General features: G+C 38.4%; 1 protein-coding gene across 17 annotated transcripts in view; it reads left to right on the forward strand.

Moving 5' to 3' along the window:
• Window positions 1-20,161, forward strand: part of SLC17A1 (solute carrier family 17 member 1) — a 249,724-nt gene that overhangs the window by 18,072 nt on the left and 211,491 nt on the right. For 11 of the 17 annotated variants that reach the window (XR_015152316.1, XR_015152317.1, XM_086369969.1 and 8 more), the window contains 8 exons: window positions 4,762-4,995; window positions 5,577-5,664; window positions 5,998-6,084; window positions 10,458-10,576; window positions 10,680-10,844; window positions 12,054-12,186; window positions 12,272-12,419; window positions 17,481-17,571. Coding sequence is in view for 13 of the 17 variants with exons in the window: in XM_086369969.1 (XP_086226095.1) it covers window positions 4,762-4,995; window positions 5,577-5,664; window positions 5,998-6,084; window positions 10,458-10,576; window positions 10,680-10,844; window positions 12,054-12,186; window positions 12,272-12,419; window positions 17,481-17,571 (1,065 nt within the window). In the remaining 4 variants the exon portion in view is untranslated. Of the gene's footprint in view, window positions 1-4,761; window positions 4,996-5,576; window positions 5,665-5,997; window positions 6,085-7,256; window positions 7,717-10,457; window positions 10,577-10,679; window positions 10,845-12,053; window positions 12,187-12,271; window positions 12,420-17,480; window positions 17,572-20,161 lie in introns of those variants that run through there. The other 6 variants (XM_086369970.1, XM_086369971.1, XM_086369972.1 and 3 more) reach the window with 3 other exon arrangements.

Here is a 20,161-nt window from a genome sequence, read left to right on the forward strand (position 1 = left end):
AAACTAAGCAGAACATCCCAGAACTGTGGACAATACCAAAAGGTGTAACACGTGCTTGATTAGAATATCAGAAAGAGTAGGAAAAATGGAAAGAAGAAATATTTGAAAAATTAATGGCTGAGAACTTTTTGAAGTTAATGGCACACACCAAACCATAAATTCAGAACACTAAACAGGATAAATACTAAAAAGAAAATTAATCAAGAACAACAAGAATTACCACCCAGACATACATATTTAAATTGCAGAAAACCAAGACAAAAAGAATATCTCAAATAAATCTGGAGGAAAAAGACTACAGAAGAACAAGGATAAAAATTACAGAAGATTTCTTATCAGACACCACTCAAACATAAAGAAAGAAGTGAAATCTCTACTGAAAGAAAAAAAAACCTGCCAAACTAAAATTCTATATCCTATGAAGTTACGCATTTAAGAATTTAAGAAGTTGTATACTTTATGACAAAGATTAAATACCCAGTTTATTGTGTCAACTGTACTTCAAAAAATTTGTCAAAAAATCAATTTTATTCAAAATTTTTTAATTCTTGGTATTCCATTGCCTTGGTTTAAATATCAAGAACCCCATTTTCTAGAGAAATGGCTACTCACAAAAGCTGTATTTTATTTCCTTCACTGTAGTAAAAGAAGGGGCAGCTCAAACTGTGAAGCTTGAAACTTTTCTTTGGCACATTCACCATACCCCTCCCCTTCTCCTCCCCGCCAGGAATCTGCTGCTGTAATCCAGGAGAATTGACCTTCTTCAAATAAGAGTCATAGAAAAGGAATTCAGTTTTCTCCTCTACAAAGGTACTAGATGAAGAAATCGAATAGATAATTATTCTCAAATATGAAAACTCACCAGATTATTTTCCCAAAGCAGACCTAAATTGTAAACTGAAATTACAAATGAACCTAAAAACTAGCAAAGTAACTATAACTAGGAAAGGACATTATAGTGTAGCACATTTAGGTACTCAAAGCCGAGATGTCCCGGTGATAGAAGTCTCTGCTCAGATAGCGGATGAACGGGAAAAAAAAGAAAAGAAATTGACAGAACTCAGAAAACTGGTACGATAATACTAGACAGAACATTTTAGAAAAGAAAGCAAATAACAAGGAAAACAAGAGAGAACAGAAACCAAAGAGAGCGCAATCCGGGACACTGAGTATAGAAAAGAAAAGGAAGGAAGATGAGAAAGTGTTACACATAAATGAGAAATATCCTCTGTCTTCCCTTTGCCAAAACAGCCAAAAAATATATATATAATTATTTTATTTTGTTTAAAATTTACCAATCTGATAGAAATTCTGTGATAACTTTAAAATTTATTAATGAATGTATACATTTTATATTTCTGTGATCTATATTTATTGGTCATTACCATTTTTTTCTCTTATAAGTTATCTATTGATACCCTTAGTGCATTTTACCTACTGGGATATTATCTATTTTTTCATTTATATGACTCATACAGATGTATATATATTTATTCCTAAGATTTATATAGGTTAATTTATTTATATACAGAGTACTTTAATGATAACTAGTTAATGGATTGAATATGGAAATACTCAGGCTTTATTCTTCTGGTGTGGGGAATTTCATCTGAGGCGAGTGGTTTGCATTCAACTATGGTGCCCACTTTTCTTCTTTTTCTACACTCCACTATAAAGAGTGATGGCTTTATGCCATGAAAAAAACAACCCAATATTCTGAATAATCTGCACAGGGAGAGTCGAGCAAATGTGTGCTGAATCACCTGATATGGGGAAAGGTGAATACTGATTTCCTTGGGAAAATACCTGTCATTTAGAAAAATATGGCAGAGCATCTTGTTCCATCCTCTGAGTAACCTCCCACCAATGAAAAAGATCTGGAGCTTCCATGACCACTTGGCTACTATATAGAGGCCCCTCACTATTAGTTTTCAATATACTCAGAGTGATGTTTCTACCAAATCTCTCATGGAAGTCCTTTCTATCAGACAAGACATCACTATCTACAGCTATAGGATGACAGGGATTTGAGAAAGGGAGACAGGATGAAGGGCGCAAGATAACAGTGAAAAGAGAACAAACAGGCAGGCTCCTATCTAGTTGCTTATTTCATAGTCAACCAAGAGTTCCATTTAGAACATTCATTCTTTATCTAAAATAAACTAATTATGCAAGTGCATAGACAGTTTAGAGAAAGGGACTATCTTAGACATTTCCAAAGAAGTTTTCATCTTGTCCTCACATACTAAAATTAAAATTTCTTCCTGTGCAGTGAGTCCAAAAATACTGCAACCTCCTCATAGTCCAAACTGTAAGTTCAATATTAAAAATTTCTTATGTCAGATTTAATAAAGCAACAAAACTATGCAAGACCCCCTAGCCAAAACCAGCAAAGGAATCCACTCCCGAGACAACAAAATATGCCGCATCAGAGCCAAGTGAAAGAAGAGGAATGGCCTTTTTTCCTTTATTATCCCATTCAATTATTCCCATAGTTCAGCATGAGAACTTCTCTTCATGATTTGATATTCTCTCTATTGCTACTTTGCTCTCTGGGATCAGTGTGTGTGTTGTTAGGGGGATATGTTGTTTTGTGAACAAGGTTAACTGAATAGAGAAAAAGGATGAGAAGGGGCAAGTGGAAATTAATAACTGCAGTAAATGTAGTACTACATGGTATTCTACAGAGGAGTTTGCATGTATTATTAATATTTAAGAAATAAGTATTAGAGATGTTGAAGGTGAACCTGTAGAAATGTTCTGGACTCACCTCCTCTTACAGACACACCAAATATACAGATACCTATGGAAGGTTTTCCTCTGGGAAAAAAATCAAAAGATGAATACTCCTACACATCAGGAGAACAAGTCAAGACTTTTGTCAAAAAGTCTACAGATTAGATGTAATCTTTATCAAAAGTCCAATTACATTTTTTACAGAAGTAGAACACACAGTGCAATTTGTATGGACCCAAAATAGCCAAAGCAATAATAAGAAAGAAAAACAAAGTTAGAGGCGTCAAGCCCTCTGATTTCGAACTATATCCCAAAAATAATCAAGGAAAATTATAAACACAGACACGTTGATCAATGAAGCAGAGTAGGTAGCCCAGAAATAAACCCATTCATAAGGTGGGCAATTAATCTATGACAGAGGAGCCAAGAATTTACAATGATGAATGGACAATCTCTTCAATGAATGGTGTTGGAAAAACTAGATCCCTATCTTAGACACAAAAATTAACTCAAAATGAATCCAAATTGGAACATAAAACCTAGAACCATGAAACTAAAAGAAAATATAAGTGAAAAAACTCATTGATTTTTTGGATTTGACATCAAAGTCAATGGCAACAAAAGCAGAAGTAAACAAGTGAGACTACATCAAACGAAAAGCTTCTGCTCGGCAAAGGGACCCATCAACAAAATTAAAGGGCAACCTGCTGAATGGGAGACAGTATTTGCAAACCATGTATCTGGTCAGGGATGAATATCTAAGATATATGAAGAACTCATCTAACTCTATGGCAAAAAAAAAAAAAAATCCAATCAAAAATGAGCAGAGGATATAAATAGACATTTTTCTGAGAAAAATGTCCAGTTTGTCAACAGGCACAAGAGAATGAACTCAATATTATCATGGAAATGTAATTCAAACCCGTATCACCTCACACCTGTCAGAATGGATATTATCAAAAAGATAAGAAATATTGTATTGGCTAAGATGTAGAAAGACGAGAACACTAGTGCACTGGTGGTGTAATGTAAATTACTACAGTTGCCATGGAAAACAGTATGTATGAAGGTTCTTCAAAAAAATAACCATATGATACAGCAATTCTACTTCTGGGTATTTATCCAAAGAAAAAGAAAACACTAACTTGAAAAAATATCTACATCCCATGTTCATTGCAGCATTATTTACAATATCCTAAGTATTCATTAATGAATGAATAGATAATGTAAATGTGGTACTGATATTTAATAGAATATTACTTGGACATAAAAAGTATGAAATCTTGCCATTTGCTGCAACATGAATGGATCTTGAGGGCCTTGTGCTAAGTGAAATAAATCAGAGACAACTACTGTATAATTTCAATTATATGTGAAATCTAAACAAAACCGAGCTCCTGGACACAGAGAATAGGTTGGTGGTTGCTAGTAGCACGGGGCTGGGGAGGCTGGGCAAAATGGGTAAAAGGAGTTAAAAAGTGCAAACATCCAGCTGTAAAATAAGTTCTGAGGGTATAGCATATGGCATGGTGACTACAGTTAAAAGCACTATCTTGTATAGTTGAAAGTTGCTAAGAGAATAGGTCTTAAAAGTTTTCATCACAACTAGAACTAGAACCATACGTTGTCATGGATGTTAACTAGACTTTGGTGATCATTTCTCAATACGTGCAAACATCCAATCATGTTGTACACCTGAAACTAATATGCCAATTGCATCTATATTTAAAAAAAAAAACAAAAACAAGTTTTAAATGTCTATGCTGTGCAGGTAGGGCAAGAATAGATGATGCCCTTTATAGCAAGAACTTCCTTATAGTTCAGGATGCCAATGATAAAACGTAATTACACACAGAAAGTGATGTTATTAGGAATAAGTAAGTCATGTAACAGAGGAGATTAGGCAGAGGGCAGATATTTTACATGAGGTAAGCTGGAAGACAGAACGACCAGTTTTCCCACATTCCTGAACATTAGAGAAAATCATTTGCAGAGTGGCTAGACCCGTCTCCTTTTTTCTTTCAGAACCCTGTGTATAACTGGAGCACTGAAATCCAGGGGATCATGTTAAGTTCCATCTTCTATGGTGTACTCATCAGCCAAATTCCTGCAGGATATTTATCTGGAATATACTCTTTAAAGAAAATGATTGGTTTTGCATTACTTCTCAGCTCTCTATTTACCCTGCTCCTCCCACTGGCAGCTGAATTTGGAGAAATTTTGGTCATTATATGCCGAGTAATCAAGGGACTGTTCCAGGTATAAAGATAATGCAAAATAGAATATTACTCAGCCATAAAAAAGAATGAATTTGATTCAGTTCTAGTGAGGTGGATGAACCTAGAATCTGTTATACAAAGTGAAGTCAGAAAGAGAAAAACAAATATCATATATTAACACATATATATGGAATCTAGAAAATGGCATTGAGAAACTTATTTGCAGGGAAGAGATGGAGACACAGATGTAGAGAATGGCCTTGTGGACCCAGTGGGAGAAGGCAAGAGTGGGATGAATGGAGAAAGTAGCACTACATGAATGAAATGAAAATGAATCTAAATGAAAAATAGATAGCTGGTGTAAAGTTGCTGTATAACACAAGGAGCCCAGCCTGGTGTTCTGTGATGACCTAAAGGGGTAGAATGAGTAGGGGAGATGCAGGCTCAAGAGGGAGGGGATATACATATAATTATGGCTGATTCACATTCTTGTACAGCAGAAACCAATACAACATTGTAAAGCGATTTTCCTCCAATTAAAAAAATAAAAGGATAATGCAAAAACTAGAGTTTAAATTCACAGAACATGTCAGAGATCAAATGTTCTAATCATTCTTTCAGGGGATAACATTAACAACTCAGCAAGTAATATGGATCAAATGGGCTCCTCCCTTGGAACTAGGCCGACTTACTGCTCTGAGTTTGTCAGGTAATAACTTAGGGCCTAGAATGCCTAGTCCTATTGTCATCTCATTGTAGCATGTTCTGCCCTAGAACATAAGAAATATGTGTGTTTCGAACTGTCAAGGGCTTTGGAAACCATCCACACTTTAAATATGTGGAAACTGTCTAGGACAGAGAAAAGGTTTCCTTATCTCTAACAACAGCAAAAAGAGAAGAAAGCAAATATTTCATTATTTTCTTGTGTTTGATATTATATGAATATTTCACTAGAAGTTGTTCACTGCCACCATGAAGCTACATTAAATCCGTTTCCAGATGCCTGCATTAATTAGGGATGTTCTTTGTGCCTTCTGATTAGGACTCCTACTAGGACCCTGTATTGTCCTGTTTATCACTGGATTCATCTGTGACTCCCTGGGATGGCCCATGGTCTTTTATATTTTTGGTGAGTCTCTTTCTATAAAAATCCAAGTCATTATTTAAAGGTCTATAAAACCTAAATGTAAATGCAAAATTTAATAATTTATATGAGGTTAACAATATTAAAAATAATAAATCACATTGAAGGAAAAAGAGCAGTCAACATTCATTAATTTCTTATTGCAAGTGAGACATCATGCTCAGAACTATACATGCATTATTGTACATAATTTCACAACTCTATAACATCGATGCTACAGAAACATATCCCTTACATAAACTCATGGGGAAAGGGATGATCAGAACAGGTCAAACATAATATGAGTATACTATGTATACTTAACATCCCAAGCATGATTTGGTACATCATCTTATGTGAAAGTGAAAGTTGCTCAGTCATGTCCGAATCTTTGAGACTGCATGGACTATACAGTCTCCAGGCCAGAATACTGGAGTGTAGCTATTCCCTTCACCAGGGGATCTTCCCAACCCAGGGATCAAGCCCAGGTCTTCCACACTGCAGGCAGATTCTTTACCAGCTGAAACACCAGAGAAGCCCAAGAATACTGGAGTGGATAACCTATCCCTTCTCCAGGGGATCTTCCGGACCCAGGATTCGAACTGGGGTCTCCTGCATTGCAGGTGGATTCTTTACCAGCTGAGCTACCAGGGAAGCCCTATCATCTCATAATCAAACATATTCGTTTCTAGAGTTACACATGAAATTCTCAACAAATTGGAATAAATGAAAAACTACAAAGGACTGGGGTTTCCAGATAAGTTAGAAAATCACTTTCAAATCTTGATTTTAAATTTGTCAGTAAGGGACTGTGGATGAGTGCTTTTATGTTCGTTTAATAGACAAATAACAATATAGAGGCTTAATGCAGAGGGATCTATTTATGAAGCAATTATTTAAAATGGTATAAAGATGTGGCAGAATCACAGGATTAGAGAAGTGATCTGGTGCTAGCAAAAAAGAAGCTAATACCATCCCCAGGTCCAAAGGGGCAAGCAAGGGAGTAGTTGAGGGGAATCCACTAGGAGAGAGTCCTGTAGAGATATCTACATTGACAGGACCTGTGACTTTTCATAAAAGGGAGTATATATAGACTGAGGCAATGCTGCGGAAAGTGACAACTAGGGAAAGAGACACCCTAATCTCATTCAAGTTTCTCCTTCTAATCTTCTGCTTAGGCTTTCTTCTGCCCAAATCTATCTGGAAAGCAGAGGACATGGGGGCCTGTTGATGTTCATTCAAGTCAGCCACCTGTGACCAAAGCAGGGTGGAGAGTGGATCTACAGGGAGCCTCTGATACTCACAGGGAGCAAATGGCCAACCCGTAATGTGAAACTATGTCTTCCATCCTCTCAGTTTCACTGCTCTTCATCACTGCCATTAGTCATCAAATATTTTTTTCTGTTCCTTGCTCTTATTCTCTTCCTGATATTCCCACTACACATATATTACACCATTGTAGTTGTACACAATTGTTGGATATTCGTTTCTTTTTAGTGCTTTTATTCTATTTGCATTTCAGGTTTGGAAATCCATATGGACATTTCTTGAAGTTCAGTGATTTTTTTTCCTTCAACCATGTCTATCTATTAATGAGCCCATTAAAGGCATTCTTCATTTCTGTTACAGTGTTTTTAATTTAAAGCATTTTCTTTTGATTGTTAGAATTTGTCTCTCTACTTACATTACTACTTATTCTTATATGTTGTCTTTTTCACAGGCTTTTTAATCATGTGTTAAATTTTTGATCTCATAATTCCATACCTCTGCTAATATCTGAATCTAGTTTTGATGCTTGCTCTGTCTCTTCAAACTGTTTTTTTGTTTTCTTCTATGCTTCATGGTTTTCTTGTTGAAAGCTCAGCAAAATTCACTAAAATGAAATAAAATAAATAGGACTTTAGTATGAGGTTTTATGTTTTACTGGCTACAGGTTAATCTGGCTTACTGTGTGCTCTGTTTTAGAGGCTACAATTTCCTCTGGTATCTTTGTTTTTGTCTTTCCTGTAGTTTTTTTAGTTTCTCTACAGACTTCTTAAATAAGGTTTGGGACATGCAATTCTAGCTAGATTCCCACTAACATGCAAGGATTCTTCTGATATGGTGGTAAGGTGTGTATGTGGGGAGACAGTGTTCTGTGGTCTATGATTTGGTCTCAGGGTTTTGGTGAGCCTGTGCCCCTGAGCTTCACCAGTTCTTCTCAGTTTTGTTTTTTTCCCCCTCCTTAAGTGAGACAGGAAGAAGGGTCTGGAGTTGGGTGTTTCCCTTTCCTTAAGTTGGTGAGGCTCTGGTAAAATAATTTCCCCTTGAGTAGTTTTTGTGAAGAATAGAATGCTCTAGATGTAATTAAAAATGACTACTTTCCTCATCCTCTCCTAGAAGGATTAAGAGATTGTATTCTTATATTCACTGTGAGAATCTGGCAGGTCTTCTGGAAATAAAACTCACACAAGTGTGAGGGGTCTGCTTAAGCCTGGGCCCCTCCCACCCAGACCTTTCATCTCTCAAACTTGTCCACACTGAACCTACAGTAAATCATCAAATGCTAGGTTTTCCAACCTTACTACTGACTGGTTCCATTGGAGTTTTCTGTTTCTGGGCTTCTGTTCTGGGAACTTGTAATTCTCTGCATCTGTCTGTCTGTCTGTCTAGAGATAGGAGGGCAGTGGTTTGCCCTGTGGCCTCAATTCTCTGCCAGATCAAAGAAGCACTGTTGTCTATAGTTTGTTTAACATTTGATGATGACTTCCAAACTCCTTATATGCCTCCCAAATGTTAGAACTGTCCAAGCCTCGATGCCCATAAATCAAGTTGAAGTTCTTCAGTCCACATTTGACCTGAACAAGTACCATCAATCAACCCAACAATACCATTCTTTCCCTGGTGCCTGTACCTTTGACTCCACGCACTGAACCTCGGTGATCAGGCATTTTCTTCTCATCTCAGTTGCTGTGGTCCTGCTCTCCCTGCATTGGACTTCATCCTTCTGGCCATTTCCTCTCAGTCTCTTTTGCAGAGACTTGCAGAGATTCTCCTCTTCTACTTGCCACTAACTGTTGTCTTTCTTCAAAGCTTTTATCCAGTCTCCTCCTCTAAGCTATTTTCCCTCTCTAGACAATATAATCCATGCTTAAGTGTCAGTTACCACTTACTAACCATGTGCCCCTGAGCAAGTAAGTAGACCTTTCTGAGCATCCATTTTCCCATTTTTAAAGAAAGCTAATAGCATCAAATGAATTTTCTAAGGATTGACTACAGTAATTTAGAGAAATATATTGTATTTCCTGTGTATTTATTAGGTGTTCATGTCTATTTACATTTTGCCTTGGGTTTGGGCACTCAGGTCACAGAATGAGGTGGAAATGGCATACTGTCAAACTATTCTTTTAATGTTGTCTTAAAGTGTGTTGCAGAAGTCTGAGATCCTACAATGGCTCCAGCTTTTCACATGGTCTGATCTCATTACCTCTCATCCTCATCCATTACCATCCTCACCTTGCTCCCTGTCCAGTGACACTGGCTTCATAACTCTGGGCCTTGGTACTTATTTCTCTCTCAGCCTGGAGTATCTGTGCCCACATCAATGTCCTCACTTTCCCTGAACATAGTGCTCCTTTGCTCCTCTCCCCACAACTCTATTCCCTAGCTCTGGTCACTGACATTTATTACCTTTTGCTTAATTACTATTCACTGTCTCTCTCATCCATCAGAAAATAAACTCTGTAAAGGCAGGGCACGTGTCTGCTTTATTCACTGCTGCATTCCCATGACCTAGAATGGTACATGGTACATAATGGCATTTAACCAGTATATTTGTCAAATGAATGAATGCATTTCTGGAAGCCTGACTACTAAGCAATATACATTCCCTATCCTAACAGAGGATTATTTATGATCAGATCCTTAGTATAAAAAAGTCAAAAGCAACAAATAATTTGGCAGACTCTTATGAGACTCGGACAATCCTGAAGGCCTAGGCTGCATCTTGGGAGTATGGGCTAAGGCCTACTTCTCAAAACCAGATGATTGTCAAGCCCATATGAGCCCAGTTACACCCTCCTCTCACAATAGAACACATTAAGAATCTGTAGAGATGATGCCCTAAGAGCAAGGAGGCCCAGCTATCCTACATGGAGAATAAAAGAGGCTAAGAAATCGGGACAGGCCAGAGGGTTTGCTACCATTTCTGTAAAATTCACTCTGTTTGGAGAGGCAGGTGTGGATACAAAGAAAATTATGAAAAATGTAAGCCTTGTTGCAAGGTTCCAAAAAGAAAGAGGAGGTCCAGGTTCTCAGACCAGTAATGAAAAATGCCAATTTGGAAAAGAAATTCACTACAGATAGAGCAATTTCAATTCTAATTTGTCCTGCTCTGATAGGTGCTTGTGGCTGTGCCTTAAGTGTTCTCTGGTTCATTCTGTTTTATGAGGACCCAAAGGACCACCCATTTATAAGCAACAGAGAGAAGGAATACATCACATCCGCTCTCACCCAGCAGGTAGAACCCGTATGCTCCACTTTGGTATCTCCCAGATTCTGTGCCAAATGAAATGTGTTCCAGCTTGACCTAATGTGCTAATGATTAATGGGTTCCCTTCCAGGTCAGCTCAAGTACACTCATCAAAGTGCCCATCAAAGCTATGCTGAAGTCTACTCCACTCTGGGTCATTTCCCTCTGTAATTTTGCTTTTTTCTGGTCAAATACCTTTCTGAGTATTTATACACCAATATATATTGACTACAAGCTTCATGTTGATGTAGAAGAGGTAAGTACACCTTTTCCTCTTCACTTTATGAAGGACTTTGTGCCCATGTCTTTTTCTCCCATGACTCTAGTCCTAGCTCTTGCCCATCCCTATATTATTTGGGCTTCCGAGGTGGTGCTAGTGGTAAAGAACCTGCCTGCTAATGCAGGAGACAGAGAGACATGGGTTCAATCCCTCGGTCAGGAAGATCCTCTGGAGGAGGGCGTGGCAACCCACTCCAGTATTCTTGCCTGGAGAATCCCATGGACAGAGGAGCCTGGCAGGCGTCGGACATGACTGAAGCGACTTAACACTCATACTATTTAGCTGATGTTCTTTACCTAGAGACTTCACCATTTCCAATTATTATGTTAACATTGCCCAGAACAAAAGGTGTAGACATCCTTTTTAGCACTCCCACAAAAATACACATCACCCAGGTTCTCACAGATTCCCTATCTCCCATTCCCTATAATAACAACCTCTGTGTATTCCTTAAAGCTCAATACCATTGTTCCCTGCAGGGATGGGGATCCTCCCCTGAAAGTCAATTGGCCAGAGTCTACCACCCATCACAGCTCATACCAATCCTCTCCACAGGGGAGAGGCAAAGAGTCCTGTGAACCCATGACTCATGTCTTGCTCTGAAAGGACTGGCATTCTCATTGCTTTTCTGACTTGAAAAAGTACAAATGCTTGAAACCTTCTGTTGCTTGATGCCATAATAACCAGGAAAGACTCCTTTAGAAATGGAGTCTGGGCTTGCCACTGTGAGACATTCTATAATGAATTTCCAACTACCCAGCCTAGGGACTAGCATGACAAAGGTCTTTTAAGCTCCATATGATTCAGTGTAATCTTCCATTAGACCATGGATTTGTTGCAAAGATTAACAGCAGCTGGTCCAGAATAAGCACTGTATACATGTCTTCTATTATCATTATTATTTGTTATTTTCCTCAGGGACAGCATTTCCCATTCCCAACTTAGTTTTCCTCTCTACCATCTAGAACTTTCAGGTCCCATGATAATACAATAGAAAACTAAGCAGATTGTGATGTCTGTTTCTGACCTCAAAACTATTTTTCTCTTTCTCTTGGGTAGTGTGAAATAATTCTGGGGTTGCATGTTGATTGTTTCCTGTGTGACAATACAAATTTTCAATACTGAATTTCAGTATAGGGATTATTCCATTTCTCATATTCACTCACAATAACATTTCCTCCTCAGAATGGGCTGCTGTCTTCCCTCCCCCATTTGTTTGCCTGGATTTTTGCTGTCCTAGCAGGTTATATGGCAGACATCTTCCAGACAAGGAATACTTTCAGTCTAGTCACCATCCGGAAACTCTTCACCTCGCTAGGTAAGAAATAGCCAAAACGTTCAAGTATTTTGGGGTATCCCCCATCTTTGGCATGCACCTGACTGTTGTCTGAATCATTCCGCAGGACTTCTCCTGCCTTCCCTCTTCAGCCTCTGCCTGCTTTACCTGAGTTCCAGCTACTATGCCACTATAATTTTCCTGATACTTGCTAATTCAACAGGAAGCTTTGCTATGGGCGGAATAATCATAAATGTCTTGGATATCGCTCCCAGGTAGGTTTTTAAAATCTCTTTCTTGTATCTAAGTTCATAAAGATGTTTTAAGATTTCAACTATTTTGGAATTGATGGTCAACAGGCCAGACGTTCTGAAGAAGCATCAATATAGGTCAGACTTAAAAAGTATATATTATCACTCCTCAACCAACAGTTAGTAATATTTATTTTGCAACTAAGGACACTGACGTTCAGATACTTGATTATCAGCCTAAGATCTCACCACTGGCTTGGATGTTACCTAGGATTTTAATCCAGATCCAGTTGGCAAAAAACTTTTCCTCTTTTTACTGTGCTATATACCCTTTTTAGATACAATAAGTGTGACTAATGGAAGCAGTTCTGTTGTTTGCACAACTCCAGGGGACACTGTCCAGGGCTGGCACTTTCTGGAGAACATAGATCCAATATGAACAGAATTCTCTGAAGTTTTATAAATCTGCGGCCTGGGATAGGAAAAAATCAACCAAGAATATTCTAATTTGTCACAATTCTGTAAAGAATCTTGTCCATCAGATCTATACTAGGTGAAGGCCAAAGTAACAAAGACATGTATGCATTTATTTATTTTTGAGACCCTCCTTGAAAATGCCTGAAAGTTTTCTGACTACTTGAAATTATATAAAGACATAAAAGGATTATTTGATACAGAATACACAATGCCAGTTGGGCTATATGCACTCTGAGAAACAGGTAAAATAAAAATGTATCTACAATTAGATTAAGAAAATTATAAATAGCTACCATTTTTGGGGCCTTCCCTGTTGGCTCAGTAGTAAAGAATCTGCCTGCCAATGCAGGAGATGGGTGTTCAATCTCCAAGTCAGGAAGATCCTCTGGAGTAAGAAATGGCAATCCACTCCAATATTCTTAGCTAGGAAATCCCATGGACAGAGGAGCCGGGCGGGCTGCAAGTCCATGGGGTCGCAAAAGAGTTGGACATGACTTGGTGACTAATCAGCAAGAACAACCATTTATTATTTTTTATGTGACATGCCCCACTGTAAGATAATATTGTCCACAAAGTATGAGAAAAGAAACCAAAGACCAGGAAAATGAATGTATGTAAAGTTACATGATTAGTAATAAATAGAAGGAGGATTAGTACCTAGAATTACCTGCCTCCAGAGCTGCCTAGATGTAGTCAATGCCTCCCTAATGTTATTCACTAGTACCTGGTCAGTAGGATGGGAAATATCTTGGCCAGCAATGGCTTGGATATCACAGAACTTGACCTGCGTTGCATCATTCCAGTGGGTCCAAATTCCATGTTAGCCAGGTGATTTTGTAAGGTCACAGAAGATAGACTAATATACAATTTGGAAATATTATTAGCCTCTTAAGCTAGATCATCATTAATATTTAGGGCATATGTATTAATACATTGTCACAAACATATTGACATAATACGTTGTGTCACAAACAATTCTTAAACTTTTTAATTAATGAGTTAAATGAAACTTATTCCTAATGTTCCTAGTCATATACCTCCCTTGCCTATTAAAGAGTTCCCTTAGAGGATAAATTACTAAATTGTCCTTTTAGGGGAATTTGATCTTTGCTAGAACTGAGAAATGGGCAAATGATTACATTTGTTTGAGTAGAACCCAGATGGCAAGAAAGAAGGTCTGTAAGGAAGAAGAGACACAGATGTGGTTCCATGAGAATATTGTTGGGGAAATAGAGTAAGATAGAGTGGACCTGGAAATGTAGTGACCATCTCTTTGGTGGGTAGCAAGAGTAGAAAAGCACAGAGGATTCTAAAGATGCTATGTGATGCATTAAGAAGGCACTGTCATCCCCTTGACATTCTTAAAGGGAGGCTCCAAAATGTTTTTTAATTGCTTTTAATTATTTTTGACTGATGGATGGGTCATGCACTGGAGTGGGTTGCCATACCATCCTTTGTCCTTTGGGGATCTTCCCAACCCAGGGATCAAACCCAGGTCTCCCACATTGCAGGCGAATTTCCCTCCATGTGAGACTAAAGTATAGTTTATGAAAGGTTGTTGTTGAATCACGTGAATACACCGGGATTCTTGGCCCCCGGAGGAGAATTCAATCCGGGGCCAGAGACGAGGCTTGATCGCTCAGAGCTTTTGTGTAGTAAAGTTTTATTAAAGTATAAAGGAGATAGAGAAAGCTTCTGACATAGGCATCAGAAGGGGGCAGAAAGAGTACCCGCTTGCTAGTGTTGACAATGAAGTTATATACTCTCTAATGAATCCAAAGAATGTCTGGAGGTTGTAAAGACCTCATCAGACCTACTCCCATAATTTACATTTTAAGATAACACTGTCCTCAGGCAAGATACATCCTTGTAAAGACCAGGTCTACTCCCATAATTAACATTTTAAGATAACAGAAGGTTGAATCCAAAGACTGTCCTTAGGCAGGATACATCATTGGTATATAATCCTAAGGAATGTGGAGAAAGAAAAAAGGTTTGTCCTTTCTTCCTCCTTGAGAATTCCAGACCCCTCTCTCTTTGGGGACCCCTAGACTCCTTATCAACCTGCCTAGGAAATGACTCTCTCATTTAGACATCTGAATCTTGTTCTGGTTCTACTGAACCATTATTAAACCAAATGTAAAATCAATTAAATTGAAAGTCTGTTTCAACAGCTATTTATACTTCAAAATGCTTTTACCATGTGATGTTACAGCTGAAGAAGAAGCAATTTTAGAGCTAACTCCTGTCCAGGGCATCATCCAGCATTAAAACAATCTCAGGGCTTTCCTGATAGCTCAGCTGGTAAAGAATTTGCCTGCAATGAGGGAGACCTGGGTTTGATCCCTGGGTTGGGAAGATCCCCTGGAGGAGGGTATGGCAACCCACTCCAGTAGTCTTGCCCAGAGAATCCCCAAGGACAGAGGAGCCTGGCAGGCTATCCATGGGGTCACAAAGAGTTGGACATGACTGAGCAATTTTAGAGCTAATTTCTGTCCAGGGAATTGTCCAGCATTAAAACAATCTCAAGACTGTTTTCATTGCCCATATCAAATACCTACCATTTGAGGTTTGGATGGTATGAGGAATGGAGCATAAAAAGCTCTCACCTTGTCAATCTCAGGTTGGTGAACCACTCCATATTGTGGACGTGTAATGATTTTCAGAAGAACTGTCATGGCACTCAGGACTCTTGACACTGGGAACTGCTGAATCATAAAGCAAACTGAATTAAGATTAAATGACTGTAATCACTCAGAATACATTCTTTAATCACAGTGAAATTAGGGTTGCTATCAAAAGCAAACGGTAGATAACTCCCATTCTTTGAAATTAATGTTTAGGTCAAAGGAGAAATCACATTTGAAATTAGAAAATACTTTAAATTACAAAGATATGTGACATATCATTGATAAGCATGTGGGGTGCATTTAAAAATCATACCCAGAGAGAAATGTATAGCTTTAAACTTATATATTGACAGACAATTAAGTCTTAAAATCAGTAACTATGTTTGTGTCTCAAGTAGGTAAGGAAAAAAAATAGCAAATTAAACCCAAAGAAAGTAGAAGGAAAGAAATTATGAAGATGAGGACCAAAAAAACCCCCAAAATGATACGTAAAGCCAACAATATCAAAGTTGCTTCTTTTAAAATTAATAAAATAAGATCAAGAAAAAATTATCAATATAAGAAATGAAAAAGGGTTCGTTGTAGTTTTAGCCCATAATAAAGCAACAGAATATTGTAAACAATATTATATGTATTATAAATTATAATAAATATTATAAATATTTAAATATTATAAATTTTGCCTTTTTTGAAGGCAAAAGTGACAGAGGCTCCCAAAGGCAGAAGTGGCCCTAAACCCAGGGATTCTATTGCTAAAATAAAAAAGGAAGCAATGAATACTGGAGACAATTGGTCGTTTCTGCCCTATCTGTACCTGTGGCTGCTCATAACCATAAATGTTCTTCCTCACATATTAAAAGACACTCTCCAGCTCCCCTCAAAAAGAGACTACTCAAATTTCCACCCTGTGACTACATACACCTCCACAATCCAGGGACTCTAAGTCCACTTGCCAAGAATGTTTCATTAATCAAAAACAAAAGCCAGGGGTTCAAAGACAATCAAATACTATTGTAGTTCCAACCTTAAGAGGGATGGCCAGGGGTGCATTTCACGTGAAATTCTTGGACTGGAGCAAGAGGGACCAGAGCAAAAGCATACCCCAGGGACTCTAGGCCCAAATGTGACACTTCTTTGATCAGGAACCCATAAATAAATTATACACTCCCCACCCACCCCCCACCCCAATACTCAACATGTAAAGGTAGAGAAAGATTGGAATAGACCCAAGGAAGTAAAAGACAAAAAGCCCTCACTCTCACAAAGGGGAAGAATTGAAAGCATACAATCTTTGGTGGTGAAATGTGTTGGGCAGGAAAGTCACAGACTCCCTGTCCTGGAGTGAACTAGTTTCTTGTTTAGACAGATTCTGTTCTCCAAAAGGCACTTCCTTGTTCTTGATGACTGATAGATTTGACCCCTACTTTGTGTGTTACTCCCTGTGGCTCCCCCTGCTTTCTGCAGTGCTCATTTTCTGCTGAGGTTGGTTTTGGCACTCAGGATTGGCCAATCACAGTTGCTTATAAACAAGTTTCTGGTTTCCTTGCCTGAGTAATCACTGCTCCTTGCCTGGGAACAGTCACCGGGACCAGTAGTTCTGGGATGGTGAGAAGAGGCCAGGTGAACAGAACCCTTCAATTTTGTCTTAATCCCAAACCAGTTCCTATTACCAACACACATCACTTTTGGAATTTCTCATAGATTTCACAACTAGCTGGCTTTCACTCTTAGTATGCTTTCATTTTCTCAATATATTAATATTCTTTACTGTTTACAAGCTTTCTGACTCTGTAGTGCAACCAGAAAGTTACTTATATATCCATATACTTTTTCAGACATTTTAATGGAATTTGAATAGTGGGAATGGGAAATTTAGGAAGTCAACAGTTCTCTCTCTTAAACTCTCAATACATTATGGTTTTTTCCTGTAGCGTTTGTATTACTTTACATTTGTGTATTGTCATTCATTTTTGTATAGATATTATGGATTTCTTAGAGGAATTACAAATGTAATTGGACTAACAGGAGGACTCATTGCTTCCACTGTGACTGGAATCATCCTTAGTGAGGTAAGGAACATCAAGACATGGATAGTTACTTTTCAAATATTAACTGTACAGAAAAAGAAGGTAATGCGTATAAAAAATTGCAGAGGAGACATCATCTAGAGGTGAGGTATGAGATTCTGTGTCATATTAAACTTGGTCAAATCAGGCATTGCCTCCAAATTCACAGATGATACAATTTCTTTCTTGTAATATGTCAACTAATTATGCTGGTAACTTTAACTGTTGGTTATTGAAACAGAGGTGGACTTCTGTGCTTTTTAACAATTAATGTGTGCCTTGATCAAAATAGTTAGTTGACTTGGTCAGTGGTAATACAAGTAATAAGACATGGTTTTATCAGGAAAGGAATGAAAAATCAGGAACAAAGACAAGTTTAAATGACCAAACAAAACAATTCTATGAAGGCTGGCTTCTGTTTCCAAGGACAAAGTTACCTGAAATTCTCCTTTTAAAAATACTTAAAATGCCTTTTCTGGTGTTGAAGGAAGATAACTACTAGTCCAGAGTTCTACAGTCCATCAAAAAAAAAAAAATCTGCCATAAAAAATGGAGTTTAAATGCATCCATTTTCAAAAAAAAAAAAACAACAGAGAATTCATCAAAAGTAGGCTAGCACTGAGGAAAAAAAGCTAAAGGTAGTTTTTTTTAGGGAAAAATAAAATTATCCCAAATGGTAGATTAGAGATATGAAAAAGAAATGAGGCAACAGAGATGATAAATAAATGGGCAATTCTGAATGAACATTGTATAAATTGATAGTATCATGTAAAGAAACTCATTTCCCAGAGCTGGTTGCCTGAGGGCAAAATCACTGTAGTCACTCTGGTGATTCAGTTCAGTCGCTCAGTCGTGTCCAACTCTTTGCGACCCCATGAATCGCAGCACGCCAGGCCTCCCTGTCCATCACCAACTCCCGGAATCCACCCAGACTCACGTCCATTGAGTCAGTGATGCCATCCAGCCATCTCATCCTCTGTCGTCCCCTTCTCCTCCTGCCCCCAATCCCTCCCAGCATCAGAGTCTTTTCCAATGAGTCAACTCTCCGCATGAGGTGGCCAAAGTACTGGAGTTTCAGCTTCAGCATCATTCCCTCCAAAGAAATCCCAGGGCTGATCTCCTTCAGAATGGACTGGTTGGATCTCCTTGCAGTCCAAGGGACTCTCAAGAGTCTTCTCCAACACCACAGTTCAAAAGCTTCAATTCTTTGGTGCTCAGCCTTCTTCACAGTCCAACTCTCACATCCATACATGACCACAGGAAAAACCATAGCCTTGACTAGACGGACCTTTGTTGGCAAAGTAATGTCTCTGCTCTTCAATATGCTATCTAGGTTGGTCATAACTTTCCTTCCAAAGAGTAAGCGTCTTTTAATTTCATGGCTGCAGTCACCATCTGCAGTGATTTTGGAGCCCCCAAAAATAAAGTCTGACACTGTTTCTCCATCTATTTCCCATGAAGTGATGGGACCGGATGCCATGATCTTCGTTTTCTGAATGTTGCGCTTTAAGCCAACTTTTTCACTCTCCTCTTTCACTTTCATCAAGAGGCTTTTGAGTTCCTCTTCACTTTCTGCCTTAAGGATGGTGTCATCTGCATATCTGAGGTTATTGATATTTCTCCCGGCAATCTTGATTTCAGCTTGTGTTTCTTCCAGTCCAGCGTTTCTCATGATGTACTCTGCATATAAGTTAAATAAGCAGGGTGACAATATACAGCCTTGACGTACTCCTTTTCCTATTTGGAACCAGTCTGTTGTTCCATGTCCAGTTCTAACTGTTGCTTCCTGACCTGCATACAAATTTCTCAAGAGGAAGATCAGGTGGTCTGGTATTCCCATCTCTTTCAGAATTTTCCAGTTTATTGTGATCCACACAGTCAAAGGCTTTGGCATAGTCAGTAAAGCAGAAATAGATGTCTTTCTGGAACTCTCTTGCTTTTCCCATGATCCAGCAGATGTTGGCAATTTGATCTCTGGTTCCTCTGCCTTTTCTAAAACCAGCTTGAACATCAGGAAGGTCACAGTTCACATATTGCTGAAGCCTGGCTTGGAGAATTTTGAGCATTACTTTACTAGTGTGTGAGATGAGTGCAATTGTGTGGTAGTTTGAGCATTCTTTGGCATTGCCTTTCTTTGGGATTGGAATGAAAACTGCCCTTTTCCAGTCCTGTGGCCACTGCTGAGTTTTCCAAATTTGTTGGCATATTGAGTGCAGCACTTTCACAGCATCATCTTTCAGGATTTGAAATAGCTCAACTGGAATTCCATCACCTCCACTAGCTTTGATCATAGTACTGCTTTCTAAGGCCCACTTGACTTCACATTCCAGGATGTCTGGCTCTAGGTGAGTGTCACACCATCGTGATTATCTGGGTCGTGAATATCTTTTTTGTACAGTTCTTCTGTGTATTCTTGCCATCTCTTCTTAATATCTTCTGCTTCTGTTAGGTCCATACAATTTCTGTCCTTTTTCAAGCCCATCTTTGCATGAAATGTTCCCTTGGTATCTCTAATTTTCTTGAAAAGATCTCTAGTCTTTCCCATTCTGCTGTTTTCCTCTATTTCTTTGCATTGATCCCTGAGGAAGGCTTT

This window comes from Bos grunniens, chromosome 23 (assembly GCF_055505025.1).
Source record: "Bos grunniens cultivar Pamir isolate PY7600 chromosome 23, Bosgru_T2T1.0, whole genome shotgun sequence".
In the NCBI taxonomy this organism is placed as follows: Eukaryota; Metazoa; Chordata; class Mammalia; order Artiodactyla; family Bovidae; genus Bos; species Bos grunniens.